Consider the following 17,378-nt stretch of genomic DNA (forward strand, 5'->3'; position numbering starts at 1 on the left):
CACAGGAGCCAGTAAAGCATCAGTCCTCCTGTCAGGCTGGCTGTCTGGACTGGAGTTCATTTGTCAAATTAAATACCACACCAAGTCTCTCCCATATGCAAATGATCTATTAGAATCTCAGACAAGCATTTGGGGGTGCACAGATATAAGGTTGAACCTGCAGTTCAAATCTCAACAATAAAACGATGACTCAGATTCTGTTTAGAGCTGCACTACTGTATATTATTGCATTAATGATGTATTAAATGTATAATGCTGAAGTTGTGACAAATCCACACAGAATTATTAGCAAACTGGAGGTTTTACAGAACGTTAAGCATCTTTCCAGCTGAGGATTTTAGTCTGACAGTTTAAAATTTCAACATTTTTTTTAATCCTTTTTCTTTATCTGCTCTTAAGTATATTTTGCTTTGTCAATTCTTTCTATTATGTTTGTTCTATAATATAGAATATATACCCTACCAGTCCAAAGTTTGGACACACCTTCTCATTCAGTGGTTTTTATTGAAGCATTGTATACATTGTAGATTAATACTGAAGATATCAAAAGTATAAAAGAATACAGATGGGATTATACGTATAGGAAATAATACAAATAAATATAAACCATTGAATGACAAGATGTGTCCAAACCTTTGGTGGGTAGTGACTCTCTTACAGTGATACCAGTCAGTATTTAGTACATTGTTACAATGAGATGACTGGTGCAGACCAGCTGTAGGAAGGGAATAACAAAGGTTCACTACTGACTGTTAGGATTCTAGACATGTATATTTTATATATTTGTATTTTGTATATTTTACATGAGACAATTAGATCATTTCTAAAAACAACAAAAACTGTTGAATGTGGAACTTAAACATACTGAACACAGGCATAAATGCAGTTTGTAATTGTACACTGCTCAAAAAAATTAAAGGAACACTTTTTAATCTAAGTACTGCATCAAATCAGTGAAACATGTGGGATACTGATCTGGTCAAGTAAGTAACTGAGGGGCTTTTTAGTCAGTTTCAGCTGCTTTGGTGTTCATAAAATTAACAACAGATGCACTAGAGGGGTAACAATGAGACAACCCCCAAAACAGGAATCCGTTTACAGGTGAAGGCCACTGACAGTTTTTTCCTTCCTAATATTGTCTGACTGTTTTTCACTAGTTTTGCATTAGGCTAGGGTAAGTGTCATTTCTGGTAGCATGAGGCGATACCTGGACCCTACAGAGGTTCCACAGACAGTCCAACTCCTCCAGGATGAAACATCAATGCGTGCCATTGCCAGAAGGTTTGCTGTGTCTCCCAGCACATTCTCAAGCGCATGGAGGAGATTCCAGGAGACTGGCAGTTAGTCTGGAAGAGCTTGCCAGGGCTGCCGAAGGTCCTCAACCGATCAGCAGGACAGGTATCTGCTCCTTTGTGCAAGAACGAACAGGATGAGCACTGCAATAGCTCTACAAAATGACCTCCAGCAGACCACTGGTGTGAATGTCTCTGATCAAACAATTAGAAAGAGATGTAATGAGAGTGGTCGGAGGGCCCAGCGTCCTCTAGTGTCCGCTGTGCTCGCTGATCGGCACCGTGGAGCTCGGCTGGCATTTGCCATAGAACACAGGAATTTGCAAGTCCACCACTGGTGCCCTGTGCTTTTCACAGATGAGAGCAGGTTCACCCTGAGCACATGTGACAGGCATGAAAGGGTCTGGAGAAGCCGTGGAGAACGTTATGCTGCCTGTAACATTGTTCAGCATGACCGGTTTGGTGGTGGGTCAGTGATGGTGTGGGGAGGCATATCCATGGAGGGACGCACAGACCTCTATAGGCTGGACAATGGCATTCTGACTGTCATTAGGTATCAGGATGAAATCCTTTGACCCATTGTCAGACCCTACATTGGTGCAGTGGTCCTGGATTCCTTCTGGTGCACGGCAATGCCCAGTCTTATGTAGTAGGAGAACTCATGCAGTTCCTGGAGGATGAAGGAACTGATACCATTAGCTGGCCCCCACGCTCACCTGACCTGAATCCAATAGAACACCTTTGGAACATTATGTTTTGTTCCATCCGACACCATCAGGTTGCTCCTCAGACTGTCCAGGAGCTCAGCGATGCCCTGGTCCAGTTCTGGAAGGAGATACCCCAGGACACCATCTGTCGTCTCATTCAGAGCTTGTCCCGGCATCGTCAGTCATGCATACAAGCATATGGAGGCCATACAAACTACTGAATACCATTTTGAGTTGCTGCCAAGGAATTTCAGCAAGATGGACTAGTCTGCCACATCAGTTTTTCACTTTGATTTTGGGGTGTCTTGAATTTAGCCCTCCTGGGGGGTTAATAATTTTCATTCCCATCAAACAATGTGGCACTTTTCATTCCTAACACATTATCCAGTCCATATCAATGCTAATATCCAGTTAGTTTTTTTCCCCATATTGAGATATGATGTATTTTCAAAGTGTTCCTTTAATTTTTTTGAGCAGTGAATAATAAATTCTATCCATCTTGATGCACCACACAGTATAGTGGTAATGATAAATTGGTCGCTTGAGTGGAGAGTCACCGACATTTTGGTGGACAAGATCACGTTGTCAGACATCCAGACAGAATGTAGCCGTGGTCGGACTGGAACAACTTCAGCTTAAATAAGACGACACATAATCTAGAGGTATTGGGATGTGTGTTGTCCTATCAAAACATCAAGTGATGATGCTGAATGAATGGGATATTAATGGATGTGAGAATTTCATGTCGATAATGCTTTGACACTGAGATTCTCATTGATAAAATGTGTTCTTTGCCCACACCTTCACTCCTTCATGGGCTGCTCTCCATAGAACACAAACACATTGACATTCCCCGGTACTATAGCAAATGCTGTGAAAGGAGCTGTCCTCTGTCTTTCTGGTAAAGTGTCTGCCCAATGGAGCTGGTTATGATGCCGTTCTGTCGTTAAATCGAGGCCTCAGTGAGGAGATCACAAAGCTGATCTAGTAGTGGAGCAGCTCAGAAACCTTTGGTGCACAATTAGTTCACACTGTCTGTTCTAACACCACAGAAATTAGAGTTTTAATTTTTTCTCAAAGTCAGCGAAGAAGCATGCTGCACTGTATTTTAGTTTAGTCTCATTTAATAAGGTGGACTCTACCTGCAACGCTGCAAAAAAGGGTAGTCCAAATGTAAAATAAGCTGAAAATGCTGATTTTCAGGTCAAAATACTCGAAATTAGACTTGATGTTGCCCAATAATAAGAGAAAAATACTAAATATGAGCATATAATTCTTTTTTTTGTTTTTTCTAGCAAGCCATGTAAAGGGCCATGAACGGGAATCAAACCCAGGTTATTCATGGGTTGCTCACTCAACCAGCAGAGCTGTCTGAAAACCCATAAACCCAAAAACTTATACAGATATATAACTGACTAATTTTAGTAATAACTCATTTTAAGATTTACAAACTAAGTAAGAAATAAAAGACAAATAATCTTAAAACAAGATTAATAATCTTACAAATTCTGCTCTTGCATGTTAAGTTATTCTCAAAACAAGATCAAAAAGACTTTTTGGCTGGATGTAAGATTATAAGTCTGGGTTAGACAGTTAATTTTTAGTTACAACCCACCTGGTGAACATGATGGCGCATTTAGCAGCTAAAGAAGTAGCTGGAGATCACAATAGCGTAACAAAGATGAGGACCTACATTAACTGGGGGGTAAGCGCTTAATCCAGTCCAAATGCTGCTCTGTAAGTGCTGGTTAAAAAAAGAACGCTTGTCCACATGGGATCTGATGGATAAATTTTGGTATCTATGGCTTCTTCAAAGTGTCTCTAATGCTGTTGCTGCACTCCATCTCTATGAGGTCTTTGCTCTCTGGGCTCCTGGTAAAAAGCAGTGGGTAAAGTACAGAGGTCTTTACCACAGAGCTACAAAACCTCCCAACCATTTTGTTCCTGCAGCCACTTTGCTGACAGCCCACCTGCAAATAAAGAGGGGGGGGAAGCACTGAAGATCCATAAATCTTTTATGCGCCATAATGGCTTGTTCACATTACCTGCCCACACCTCAGCCTCCACGGAGTGAGCTGGGCCAGCGCCGAGCAGATCAGGTCTGAAAACCGCTGTGAGCATATGGAGCACTTCAAACACTCAGAGCCTCCCCGGACCTGAGCTGTGGTCGCACCCATGAATTATAGAAATGATCTAATTGTTTTCTCATTTGGAAATACTGGGGGCCCTCTTCTATGCGTCTCAGTTTTAACAGCCTGTGGTTTCCAGCGGGGCACATGATTCAGTGCTGCCTACCTCCGACACGTTTGTTGAATCCAAGGTGGTCCGTCCTGTCAAAACAGAGCCAGAGCCGAGGCAGAACCTGAACCTGTTGCAATAAATTAACACGTAGGCAGAGAGAGTGGAGGGGGCCAAACTGGAGTTCAAAGCAGTGGTTTCAATCAGAGGAGGGCTGAGAGCACATCTCACAGTAAATACACATAAATCAAAGCTGGGGATTGAATGAAAAGTTCCATTTCAGCTCCGTAGAGAAGCTTTGGAAGACATTTACTGCCAGGAATTGGTAAAAACTAGAAGTTTGGAATGACAAAAGCAAAATACTGTGTCAGAGTTTGGACCAGTACTATTAATGGTTGTCTCTGTGACATATCGAGTTAAAACTATGAGATTAATCAAAAAGCTGATTTTATAGGTCCAATTAATATGAAATCAAATGACACCCTATATGTCACATAGTATTTACAAAATAAGATGCAATATCAGTATCTTGGAAGTGCTAGAACACACTGCTGCAGAGAAGCGCTTCATTCCTGAATGAAGCTATTTTACACACAGGACAGGTGAGGTTCCTCCCCTCATCTATCAAAATGAAAGCTTGTTATCGTTCAGTTTCACATAGGTGACTTTATGTTAATGTTTCTTACAGTGTCATAAAAGGAGCTCCAGTGCTTGTGCTGTTTGTCACATGAGAGGAAGCAGAGAGATATAATGGATAATACTAAGGGGAAAAAGGGTGTCTGATAGTATTTCGGGCTGCATTATTGATGGATTCTTATCTCCTGACAATGTGTCATGTGGATTGTTTCTTGAAAGACTTGCTGCTACTGAATTTTTGAAGCAGACTTTTTCTAATCTGTGAGCACCACAAACAACATCCATGACATTAGAGAGATGCATGACATGAAACAACAGACAAGGATGAAATGGAAAAATACGCAAATAGAAACGAGAGACTAAAAGGTTAAATTAATGATACTATTTAATAGCGAAAGTCTCACTGAAAGGTGCAGAGGTTCAAAAAGTCTGAAGGATGCTTCTACAAGTGTGACTGTGCAGTTTGTATAGGATAGAACAGTGACAGGGCTGCAGCACCATGTCAGTGATCGTTCCTGAGGAGTGTCGAGCACAGTGAACACAACACAAGATATCTGGAGAAGTCAGAGTTTTCTACTGGGTCCGAGCACCATTAATGGAAAGCTTGAAGAAACCGAAGCACCTCCAAAGTCCAGCTACGACACCTTCAATAACGGTTATTTCAAAGATGTGGATAGCTGAGAATCCCCTGGTCTCTCCTCATAACAAGAAACCTGTTTCCAGCACCATTTGTTTTCATGATCAGGCTGCACAGTGGATTGGTGGCGAGCACTTCCGCTTTGCAGTTAGAAAATCCCCATGATCTTTCTGCATGGAGTTTACACGTTCTCTCCCGGCTGCCTCCCAAAGTCCAAGAACATCCATCCATCTATTATCTACACACCACTTAATCCTCAATAGGGTCATGGGGGGCTGGAGTCTATCCCAGCTGGACAGGTAACAGTCTATCACAGGACTGCACATAGAGACAATCACACTCACATTCACTCCTACGGACAATTTAGAACCACCAGCATGTTTTTGGACTGTGAGAGGAAGCTGGAGAAAAAACTCACATGTACAGAGAAAACATGGAAACTCTGTGCAGAAAGATGCCAGGGATCTTCTAGCTGCAAGGTGAAAACACGAACCACCAATCCACTGTGCAGCTCTAGTCCAAAAACATGCTGAAGTTAATTGGTGATTCTAAATTGTAAGTGTGGATGCGAGTGTGATAGACTGTTACCTGTCCAGGTGTCCCCTGCCTTCACTCTGTCAGCTGGGATAGAGTCCAGCCCCCATGACCCTAATGAGGATTAAGTGGTACATAGATGATGGATAGATGAATGTTCAGGTTGTCTGCACAGTCACTCATTTTCAAAATCACAGAGGGGGACGCTTAAAAATTTAAATACATGATAACAAATATGTCATGTCTATCCTTGTGGGCATGTTCAAAGAAAGAACTGGCTTTTAAACATGATTTGTACATTTTGGAACCTCAGATGTGACAAAATCTTGTTTTAAGTTTAACTTATGGCATAAAGTTCATAAATTTAAATCAAAATGAAAGCCCAATTGTTTCTTAATCCTGATTATGGCTTTAGAAGACTACAATAATTGTACTACTAATAATATTTTCCCTTCTCATCAAAATGATGACTTTGTATCTTCATAAATTCTAACAAATGTTTTATTTTGCTCATAATTTTGACTAAAAACAACAAATCAAATGTCCGTTATTTTGACCCACAGCTATTCTTATTCCAACCTTTTTGGATCTATTTACCTCCTCTCCGTGGCAGAAACGGGCTACACAGAATCGCACCACCACCAGCTGACACACACTCACTCACACCTGCAGGAGAACCAAGCTAAATGAAACCTCAGAGTGGCTCCCAGCAAGCAGCTTTGCTCAGCACTCGCTCCGCCTCGTGCTTCTTAATCAAAACTGGCACTGTGGCAATTACCTAATTAGACATCAATTAATCCACACCCTTCAGGTCTGCAGCCACGTTTGACCTGAGGAGTAATGACAAAACCGCCTTCGAAGAACGGAGAAATCAGATTAATGGAAGTGGAGTGGCAGAGGTTGTGCTGCATTCGAGAAATCTCCAGAAATACACCGCAGTTCATTTCATAATTAACAGGTAGGAATATAATTGATTGAGACGTGAAAGCTTAATCACTCAATTCCAATAAGCAGGATATCAGTGTTGAGTAGATTAATTCAATTATGTAATTAAAGCCGAAGGAAGAGGAAGCTTTAGAGTTGATTGAAGGTTAAACAGCGGACTCACCTTTTCTTTCTTTACTGTCTCCATCCAACAGTTAACTTCACACTCAGACGGTGAAAACACACCCACACTTAGTTTCTTTTTTTATTAGACATAGCAATTTCACAAACAGCAGTTAGCCTGAAAATTACATTCAAAATGTGCAGCTGACCATGCGCAAACACTCCAGATACACCTGCAAACAAAAGTAACAGTCAATCGTGTTGTTTTTTTCTCACAATCTGTATATTCTCATGTCTTAATTCAAATTTACAAAATCAAATCGTTCACTGGTTCACCATCAAAGCATACATACCTCAGTCACTATAACACATCTGAACAGCTAGTTTCTGTCACCGTACATATGCTCTGAAAGGGTTTAAAGGCTCTTTTTTGCATTCTAACACCCATACACTCCCATACAACAACATTTTCAGTACTGCTCCTCTTCTCTGAATACTCTTTAATATTAGCTTAAGTGAGGAGAAGGGTCAACAATTCATATGAAATGGTCACATCACAGTTCCTCGAAATCCACTTTGCTGTTTTTCCAGTAACACCAGAGGTTCAACGATGTCTCCTGCCACTGAGGAAACCGACAACGAAGTTCATGAATTAGCACAGACGACGAGCCCTGGGCAGCTTAACGGAAACTTTACCAAAGCACGTTAGACTACACGACACACAGTTTGTACAGAGTGGTAAGACGAGGATGCTTCTGCTCAGCTTTAGTTCCATTTAGGCTAATTCACTCGCACACACAGCAGGAGGGTTCGTCCTCCGTCGTTCAAGTCACGAGGTTAATGGCGAACACTGGCTGAAAAGGGAAAGTGCAGGTGTGGAGAGGGGGTGTCACTAAGGTGAGTGGGACTGTGGGAAGTTGAGGGACACGATCTGTAACTCCACTTCATTCAAGTGCCAAAAAGACAGTCTGTTAACACTGATTATTTTTTCCACCTGATCCAAAAGCACAAAGGGCTTACACATCACAGACAAAGCTCCACGACACAGAAAGCGTCTCCAGTTCAGATTCAGCGGGGTGAGGAGATCGCCGGCTCGGCCTTTTAATGCCACAGAAGCAGCAGGATTCCCGCCGCCGTCCACAAAGTCCGCCCAGGAGGCAGAGGGTGCCGCCGGCTCTGCTCCGACGTTTGAATTACTGACCACAGGGATCCAGTGTATGAAAACACCTGAATACTCAAATCCACCACATCACACGGACGTCCACACATCATCACGGTGCCACTTGAGAAACCATCCATCATCCGGCCCGCTACTCGCAGCAGGAATGGAAACTGAAAAGGCGGGTGAGATCTATACACCTTGTTTTTAAATTCATCTCCAAAACTTCTGTAAGTGCAATACTTTCGTAAACTGTCAATGAAAGGAACTTAGATTTGCTTGGTCCACAGCAATGCTCAGTTCAGTCAAAGAAAAAAGGGGAAAGTGGAAAGAAGTCATGTTTGAAAAGCCCAGCGTCCTCCTCTGAGTGGGCGCCTCTACCTACCAAAAATACTTTCATACTCGAGCAGTATGAGCTCCACTATCTGGTTCTGGTACACCATGTGGACCGCGATGTTTCCCGTCTCGGTCTCAGGCCGGAGCAGCGTGGGTCCAAACACTATGGCCACGCTCTGGGTGGTCATACGGTTGGCCTCTCCATGGTCTATCACCCTGAGGGGAAGGAGAAGTGGAACAGGAGGAGATTTAGAGAACAAATTTGTCATAAATGGCTTTGGATGAATGCATTTGTTTGACAGTCCTTTGGTTTCAGTGCAGCTTCAGGGTTTCATCTAGAAAAACAACATTACTGTGCTCACACACATCTTCAGGGCTGGAGATGGAGCGTAGAGGCAAGCCTCTCGACACACACTCTGTAACACTACAGAACGCTCCAGGCGAGAGCATAACAACCTTTTTAAATAGAATCTACATCCTTGCATGCAGATGCACAAAACAATAACATATTCATGGAGGGGAGGAAAAAAGGAAGATTAAATCCGCCTGTGATACACGTAGACCTCCATACACTGAATGTCACGCTATAAATTTCCTCAAACACCACTTCATAGGTACTGAATTACAGCAAACCCAGCGCCATATAAATGCAAATTGGAAACCTAGGCAAATGTCATTGTGAACATATGATATTGCCCCTGGCTCCAGTGGGCTAAGAATACACGCTGGCTTTAGTTTGTGTTTACCCACAGGCTGATCAGTCTGAGGAAAGGTAAACACAGAGTCAAACAGCTGAACGGGTCCGTCCTCACTTTGATCCACATGCATGGAACTCATTTAAGTGTGTGTGTGGTTTAAATCTGAACATCAGATGTGCTGTTGGGGTGGAATAGACGGAGGTAGTGCCATGTTACAAAAAAGCTTCCACTGAAGTCACCAAATAGAGTGAAGTAGTGCTGGATATCAAAGGTGCAACTGTGAGAATGAAGGAAACATAATGAAGCTCAGTATAGGAACAGACAGAAGGAATGCACAGACTAATGAGGCAGTCTTTAGGATTTTCTTTTCTTGGTGTCATCAGACAATTCCTGCAGTTCAGCATTTGATTATTTTATATTTGCAGTATAGCAGACAACCATAAAGGAATATTTAGAAATGTGCCTCTTCTGAGTTAACTTTCAAAATGTATTATTAAACAATATATTATTACTGTCATTATACACTAGCTTGGAAAATATAAAACCCCTTTTCAGCAATTCATTAAAAAAAAAAAAAAAAAAAAAAAAACCTACCTCTGTGTTTGAATTAAGAATCAAACATGAAACGTAATTTTAAAAAAGCTCCTGCTTTAATGGATGAAATCTCTGATTTAACCATCCAAACTCCAAAGCACACTTATAAAATGGAAAAAAAATAAACCATTTGTCAGAGCTAGTGGCTGTAAAAACAGACGGACTCATCAGCTTTTCAACAGTCCTTCATTTCTGTCTATAAAATTAACTAAATCTAAGCTTAAAAACAATGTCTTTTTAAGCTCACTTTGTTCTACAGGTGTCTTTTAAAAACTGAACCATTTGCACCAGATCTTGTAAAAAACTAAAACCTCTGTGCTCCACGGCACAACTTACAACAATCAGTGACAAATATTCATAAACGTTTCTGATTCAGTGCAGACATATGGTGATATATTAGAGACTGAAAGGGAAATAAAGCAGAGTGAGCAGCTTTCGCTATTCACTTGTATATTTCCATGTGATACACACATTTCAGTTTGTGCTCAAAAGTACTGAGGATAAGCAGCAATAAAAGGTCACAAAATATGACTAGCAGGAACATCAGTCTCCCTGAACATCTTGTCATCATTTATTACCTCCAAACTGAAGAATTAAGCTGCAGAAAACAGAAGAATTCCACTGGTAAGCATTCTGTATTTATGGTTTTTCTGTCCTTAGTAAATGACAGTGAGTGATAAAGCGTCTCTGCACAGCTCTTACCTCCGCAGGTGTTTGAACAGGACTTGCATTGTGTCGTGGTTGGGTTTTGGCAACTTCTTGATTAAGTCTTTGATTGAATTCACTCGCTGCTTGTAGTCGGAGCATTCTGCAGCAGAGAAACAGTCAGTGAATGCACAAGCATACGCTGCCATCTTGAGGCCACATTGAGAATAAAAACACCATCTGTGTCAAGGTAAAGAGGATTTTAACTTCTATAGTTAGGTCAGCATTTAAATCATCCTAGTGCATTGTAATAGTGTCCAGCTGTGCTATAGTGTATATGTTTAGGAGTCCCTGCATGCAGTGAATCAGTTACTTACTGATGGCGTTCACAAAGTCATTGAAGGATCCGTAAGTGAAGAGAGGCTCAGGAAGCTCCCTGAAGAACATTTTCAGAGCTCCGGTGGTGACGTGGATGTCCTCCCACTTACTGTCATTCAGATCCACCTTCTCATCTGACAGAAGGAGATGAACCAAGCGAGACAGGGAGACGGGAAAGAGACAGTAAATTGTTAATACAAACGTTAATCCCAGTGAGGTGACCGCTGACGTCACACACAGAGGCTACACAGTTAGTGGTGGTCAGATAAAGCTGCAGTCGTACCGTGATTCACAGCAAAGCGGAGCTTCTGGATCACCGCCAGGTTCCCGCTCACTCTGTACAAACCGTCAATACTGAGGCCTGCAGGGGAAGGATGAGAAGAAGGGTGGACAGACAAAAGCAGTGAGTGTAAATGACAGGACTGTGTTTGTGCTTCCTGAAATGCCAAGTTGATCTCAAAGAGAGAGAACTAACAGAGGCAGACTGATCAAACACTTCACCTTGCATTACCTCATACCTTCTGCTGCTCCTCTACACACTGCAAGAAGTCAGTACGAAAACAGTGTGGTTGATGCTTGAAAGACGGATTGATTATGTCGGATACAGAAAGCTGAAGCACCCAAAGCAAAAAATACGTAGAAACTGGAACAAATTCCTGATTCAGGCTAAACGTGATTCAAGGTGGACCAACACACGGAACTGTGGGAAGTGTCATTCATGAGTTCCCCACATCACATGGCATAAAGGTGTACCACAAATGGTCATACAGTTTCTAATCACAAACTTCAGCTTTGTGTCACGAGTAGTCATTGATGATTGTGTAATTAACTAAGAGGGGCAAAGCTACAAAGATTTTTAGTTTAACCTCATCAGAAAGGATTTTCAGTTATTTAATCTCAAAAATGTGTTGTTTTTATACATTTGATGTGAGCTGATGTACAGCTACAGGTAAATCATCCTTTACTGATGCAGTGAAACACTCAGCTGTCACTGTATTAGCCCTGTGCTACTTCAACTGTTTGTTTTTTGGAGGATGCAGTTTGTAGTAGGGTTGAACTAGATCACATTACAAGTTTTAATCAAAAGTTCAATGTTCCTTAAAAATCAAACACTGTGCCTGTTTTACAACTGCCTGCAACCCCTGTCAAAGTCATTTCCCGGAGCAGCGATACTCTGCTCCCAGTACGTCTGAAACACTCCCTAGTCCAGTTCTGTAACATGTCAGGCACTATATGTGACTTTTGGTTTTATTTTGGTGAACAGGAAGAAGTCACAGAGAGATAAATCTAAAGAGTAAGCTGGGTGTGGAGCACCTGAATAATCTGTGCTAACCCACTGTTGGTGTGTTAAAGTATGTTGTTAGGTTAAGAGCGACACATCAAACAAAACCCTCCAAACCATCCTCTGTATTAGAATCATGTCCTAAATGAACCCTGCTGTCAAATTCAACTTCAGTTCATTCAAATAGACAAAAATGCTTTTCATTTATTTTGAATACCACATGTAAGGGTTTTCTGTGTTTTTCAAGAAGTCCTATTAGAAAGTCCCAAACAGTTTCTCTTCTCAGTCAAACCTGTTGCCTCCAAATGAAGTTTAGGATTAGACTGCAGTTAATATTGGTAGTTTTCCACGGCAGGAACTGAGGGGCTGTTTTATTGTTGCCTCTGTAGAAGTTCTCTACTTCTGAGCAGCCCTGAAAACCTGCTGTGTGCGGACCGACACCGATTTGTTTTAACTGCTGATAACACAGCCCGGTGCGCACGAAACCGAAACAAAAACTGACGTGACAGTTTCACGAATCCCCGTGAGACCGTGTTGGCATAATTAAACCCTCTTGATGTCCACATGGAGTAGACATCTTCTCAACTCTAACATTACCATCTTTAAAGTCAAATTTGTCAAATCGGCTGTTATTACAAGCCCTCCCTTCTTCTCTTTCCTATGTAGTTGTAGAACTGGAATTCTATCCAGTAACTACTACTGTCGTTGGATGGTGTACTAGGAGTCAATCTTGTGGTCAAAGCTGTTGGATGCTACACTGCAACGAAAACAGGAAGGTTGAAGGGGCAGATTAGGGGGCTTTTAACATTCATGGCACCTTGTGCAGTGGAAAGCTGTCTAATGCATCAATATGTGATAATGTTGGGCACATTTGTCAATCAGTGTGAAATTCAGAAACATTATTGTGACTTAAAAATTAGCAGGGTGTTAATCTACGCAAGACAATGCATCACTGTCAGACTAATTAAAGAGAATGAGGCTCTGATAGTTGCTGCTCATACCTGTGTTCTCCACATGGTCGATGCACATTTTAACAAAGTTGGGCACTGATGTGTTCTCCCGCTGGCACAGGCTGGTCAGACTGCAGCCAAACACCTGATCTGTGAATAGACAAACACATTTATTTCTAATTTCATCTGTCCACTGGAAGGTGACCAGAGACATACTGCACTGAAGCTCTAGCACACATTAACTCCTTTCAGACATGGGTTCTGTAGCATTGCAGCTTTGGCGGTTTCCTAAAATGACTATGAGGACGGTTAAAATACAACAAAGGTTTAACTGCATTTTATAAACGGTGATTCTGTTCGACAGCTCACCTGTCTGAGATGAAGAGAAGTACTGAGTGACTTGTTCTTAGTTTTTGATCCATCCTGTCTCCACATTGTGAATAATAAATAATTATAACCAACTAACGTAGTTACTGTTGTTGTTCTGTGTGTAAATACATTAAAGTCTCTGAATCCTGGACGGATCCTGCTTGCTGTCTGTCGCTGCAGGTATTTAATAAAATCAGAGGAAAAATTCAATCAAGCAACTTCAGCTCTTGTTAACTTGTGCTGGGGGAAAATGATGTTAATTTTTGGTAAGTATAATTAATCTAAGTGCTCATTGTGTGTTTAATTGATATGGACATCACTGGATAGATTTGAAATTAAAAGGCAAAGCGGGTGGAAAAGGTATGTAGTGATTTTACCACATCACTGTTACTTTTGCTCTCTGGGATGTTTATGGATGAACATCAGTACTGAACTGTTGAAACAGTCTTCCCTAATTTGATCCACACACTCAAAGAATTATTTCTTATGATTGCCAAACCGTTACAGTGACTAGACACAGTTCAAACTCAATGAAATGAATGTGGAAATGTTAGTAACATTTCCAGTGTGGCTTCCACAGTGAGTGAACATGCTGCTCATTCAGACATGAAGCCAGGACATTCGTGCCTTCAGATTAACAGAGTGCAAGTCTGAAAGGAGCTTTTCACACGTCTCTTCTGGAGCTACTGAACTGGATTCTGGCCGACTACCTTTGATATAGCCTTTGTCTCGGACAGCCTGATATGTGGGACGACGTGTCAGGAACTTCTTGAGTTTCATCCTGGTTTTCTTCTGGTCGGATGAGTCCATGCTCACAGAGGTCTTCATCACTGAAAGAACCAGGCAGGATCTGAGTGCTTCTCCTTTAGCCAATTAAACAAACAGATTTATGTCCCATTCAAACAGCAGCGTAGGGACATTAGCAGTCTCAGCTCGTCTCACCTCTGTTCTTCTTGGAGTCCCGGTGGTCTTTCTCCTTGTCCTGTTTCTCTGCTCCTGGAGACTCCGGCATGTCCTCCTCAATGGCTTCATCCGACTCCCATGCCTGGACGAGAGAAGACACAAATATATACTGTGAGCTTAAGTCAGCTCAGATTGGATTTGCTCTTAGATCCCATTCATTCCATCCAACTTTGTAGTGGCTTATTCACACTGCTGAGTATTTACCCTTCACTGTGGTTTGTTTAAACAGGTGTGAAGTGTGATTTCAGCTCTGGTGGCACTAAACTGAGAAAAAGCTTGTACTCATATCCCAGAGATGAGAAGTGGCTGAATCACAGGTAAAGCTTCTGTCTCATCCAAACAGTGTATTGATGAAAGCCAACATGAAAGGTGGCAGAACATGAAGACGCCCACTCACATGTGTGTTGATGGTCTCTGTGAGAGCCCGGTACCAGTCATTGATGACGCTGTCGATCTCTGACTGGATCAGCAGCTCTGTGCCCTGACGGGTCTTCAGCTGGGAAAGGTGAGGATCAAGAGTTGAAATTGCACAACTAAATAATGTAAAAATGTGAAATGTGATTTAGGTCCACTGAATCCAATACCTCGATGACATGTTTCTTGCTCGACTTGTCCTTGGAGGCCCACTCCACCGACCCCCCACGCAGATCAACAGTGAACTCTGGCTTCGACTGATTGCTGCCGAACTTCTGGAATCAATAATTGAGATACAGCATGAGAGCCAGCTTCACAACATGATGGAACACAAAAATACATTTTAGGAGAATCTGTGAGTGAATCAGAGGATGTAGCCATGTAAAAAACAAGAAAGACAAAAGAGTTTCATTCCAAAATGTTATTTTTGCAATTTTTTTGGGATGCAAATTTCTGCAGAGTGTAATATCTTATCGGAATCAGAATAGACACTGAACCTTTTAGAATATAAAATTAAGCAATAAAATATATAAAAAACATTGGTTATATTCATTCTTATTTGCAGCGCCTTGGAGACTCCTGCTGCCATCAGCTGTCAGGACTTTGCAGAGGCTTGTGGGTAACTGCAATTATTCTTAAGGAATCTAATGACGCATCCATAAATGATATGCTTGTGTTTCTTCTGTGCTGACTGCTGTGCTGGGCTAATTTAGCCTCTGGAGGGGCTGGAGGTCAAAATGTATGTCTGCTTCTAAGCACACATGACTGCAGAGCAGCTCAGGTGTCTTCTTTGCTGAAAACAGGAGCCACCACATTTTCTGCTGTGTTATGTTTTAATATCATCTTTCCTCCTGTGGAATGGAGCTTCAGGTCAGCAGTCAAATGGTCAACGTGCAGGTGACGCTGTTTCAACATTTTAAGCTAATCTCACAATGTTCAGGGGAAGACATTTGATTTCTAGTTTGGTAGTTCTAATGAAGGAATAAAAATCTGATGTCAGGAGGTGAGGCTCTGCTGCACTGGGTTCTGGTCCAACTAAACCCCAGGAGTCCCATTCATAAAACCTGTGAAAACGGTTTTGAAACTCTTTATGTGCAGTCAAACATTTTTAGTACTGTGCAACAAGAAAGGCAAAAAACATTATTAGTTCTTGTTATTAATATGTGCACATTAATAAACACAGATGATTTTGAACTTAACTACTTTAAGCATTTTAGACACCAAATTAAAGCCTTTTTTAAAAGCAAATTTCATCAGTGTGGTGATTAAATTGTATTTTATATAATGTAATTTAGTGCTACAGAGAAAAGTGATATTCACAGTGGGACTCGTGCCAAAATATTTTCGTATTGTTACTCTAATTCTCTCTTGTGTTCCACGTCAGATTCAACAAACCCTCAGAACTGCAAAATGTGCAGCCAGTTCTGATCAGACACGACCTCTGACAGGCTGCTGCATGAAACCTTTCTCTAAATTGCAATACAAGGCCTTCATTTGTGCTCTGGGAGGTTTCCTCCTGGAACGTTAAGTCAGATGTCATAATATAACTAAACACAATTTGTTAAATTGATGAACCTTGACATGTGAGGAGGGGGTAATAAAGACATGTCACAGTGACAAAAAGAAGAGAGAAAAGTGTGTCACACATCTGCATTATATACTCAAGGCAGCTGTTCAATGTTTTGACTTCTTTTTATCTTTGGAATTGCAGATGTCAGTCACTCATTACAATGAATTCATTTAGATTTTTTTAACTCTTGTTCGTTTCTAAATGTTCATTATACAGTGTTTAACAAAAGTGAGTCCAACTAAGTCCACTAACTGTTAAATGATTCTGAATTGCACATTTTCTCTATAATTGCACTGGTTCTTCATTGAGCAGCAGGGTATCTGCTCCTATATAAAGTTAGAATGAACAGTTTAGATTCTATTAAAATACAGGCACTACAGTAAGAGCTCAATACAACAAACTTTGTTTGTCAGTGCTACTTTGTGCATGGAGCACACAATGTTGTTTGTGTCAAAGAGAAGAATCTACAATGAGTAAACCAGTGAATGCAGAAAAAATAAGTTATTAGGATCTCTTTTGTTTGTATAAGTGCTTCTTGCAGTCCCAGTGTTTTTGCTTGTGTTTCCAAATGCATTTCCAAACAACAAGCAGAATGTAGAAGTTTAGTATCATTAGTGCAACAAGAATGCACAGCTGAATTGTCATAGGACTTAAAAATATCATAGTTAGGAGTAAGGCATTGGTTAGAATAAAACATTAACTTTTTATACGTTTTCTTGCAAATTCAAGAAAATAAAATTACAAACACCTCATTTAATCTGTCTAACCAAGTGCTTTTGTCTCAGGATTGAAATTTCAATCAGAATCAGGTGAATCAAGCTTCACAAACACACATCAGTCAGTCTCCTGGTCAGTCAAAACGGGTGAATAATAATAATAATAAAAAAGACAGGCAGGAGCAGCAACACATGCAAAGAGAGGGGACATAC

General features: G+C 41.2%; 1 protein-coding gene across 9 annotated transcripts in view; it reads right to left on the bottom strand.

Annotated features, from left to right (window-relative positions):
* Positions 1-7,219: 7,219 nt before the first annotated feature.
* The window catches only part of arhgap12b (Rho GTPase activating protein 12b), an 80,129-nt gene continuing 69,970 nt past the window's right edge, over positions 7,220-17,378 (bottom strand). For 5 of the 9 annotated variants that reach the window (XM_022192187.2, XM_022192188.2, XM_022192189.2 and 2 more), the window contains 9 exons: positions 15,050-15,154; positions 14,863-14,961; positions 14,445-14,547; positions 14,213-14,332; positions 13,185-13,283; positions 11,185-11,262; positions 10,901-11,035; positions 10,581-10,686; positions 7,220-8,802 (listed from right to left, as the gene is read on the bottom strand). In XM_022192187.2, the coding sequence (XP_022047879.2) occupies positions 8,628-8,802; positions 10,581-10,686; positions 10,901-11,035; positions 11,185-11,262; positions 13,185-13,283; positions 14,213-14,332; positions 14,445-14,547; positions 14,863-14,961; positions 15,050-15,154 (1,020 nt within the window). In that variant the 3' untranslated portion in view covers positions 7,220-8,627. The remainder of the gene's footprint in view (positions 8,803-10,580; positions 10,687-10,900; positions 11,036-11,184; positions 11,263-13,184; positions 13,284-14,212; positions 14,333-14,444; positions 14,548-14,862; positions 14,962-15,049; positions 15,155-17,378) is intronic. The other 4 variants (XM_022192194.2, XM_022192192.2, XM_022192193.2 and 1 more) reach the window with 1 other exon arrangement.

The sequence above is a fragment of the Acanthochromis polyacanthus genome, chromosome 20 (genome assembly GCF_021347895.1).
Source record: "Acanthochromis polyacanthus isolate Apoly-LR-REF ecotype Palm Island chromosome 20, KAUST_Apoly_ChrSc, whole genome shotgun sequence".
Classification (NCBI taxonomy): Eukaryota; Metazoa; Chordata; class Actinopteri; family Pomacentridae; genus Acanthochromis; species Acanthochromis polyacanthus.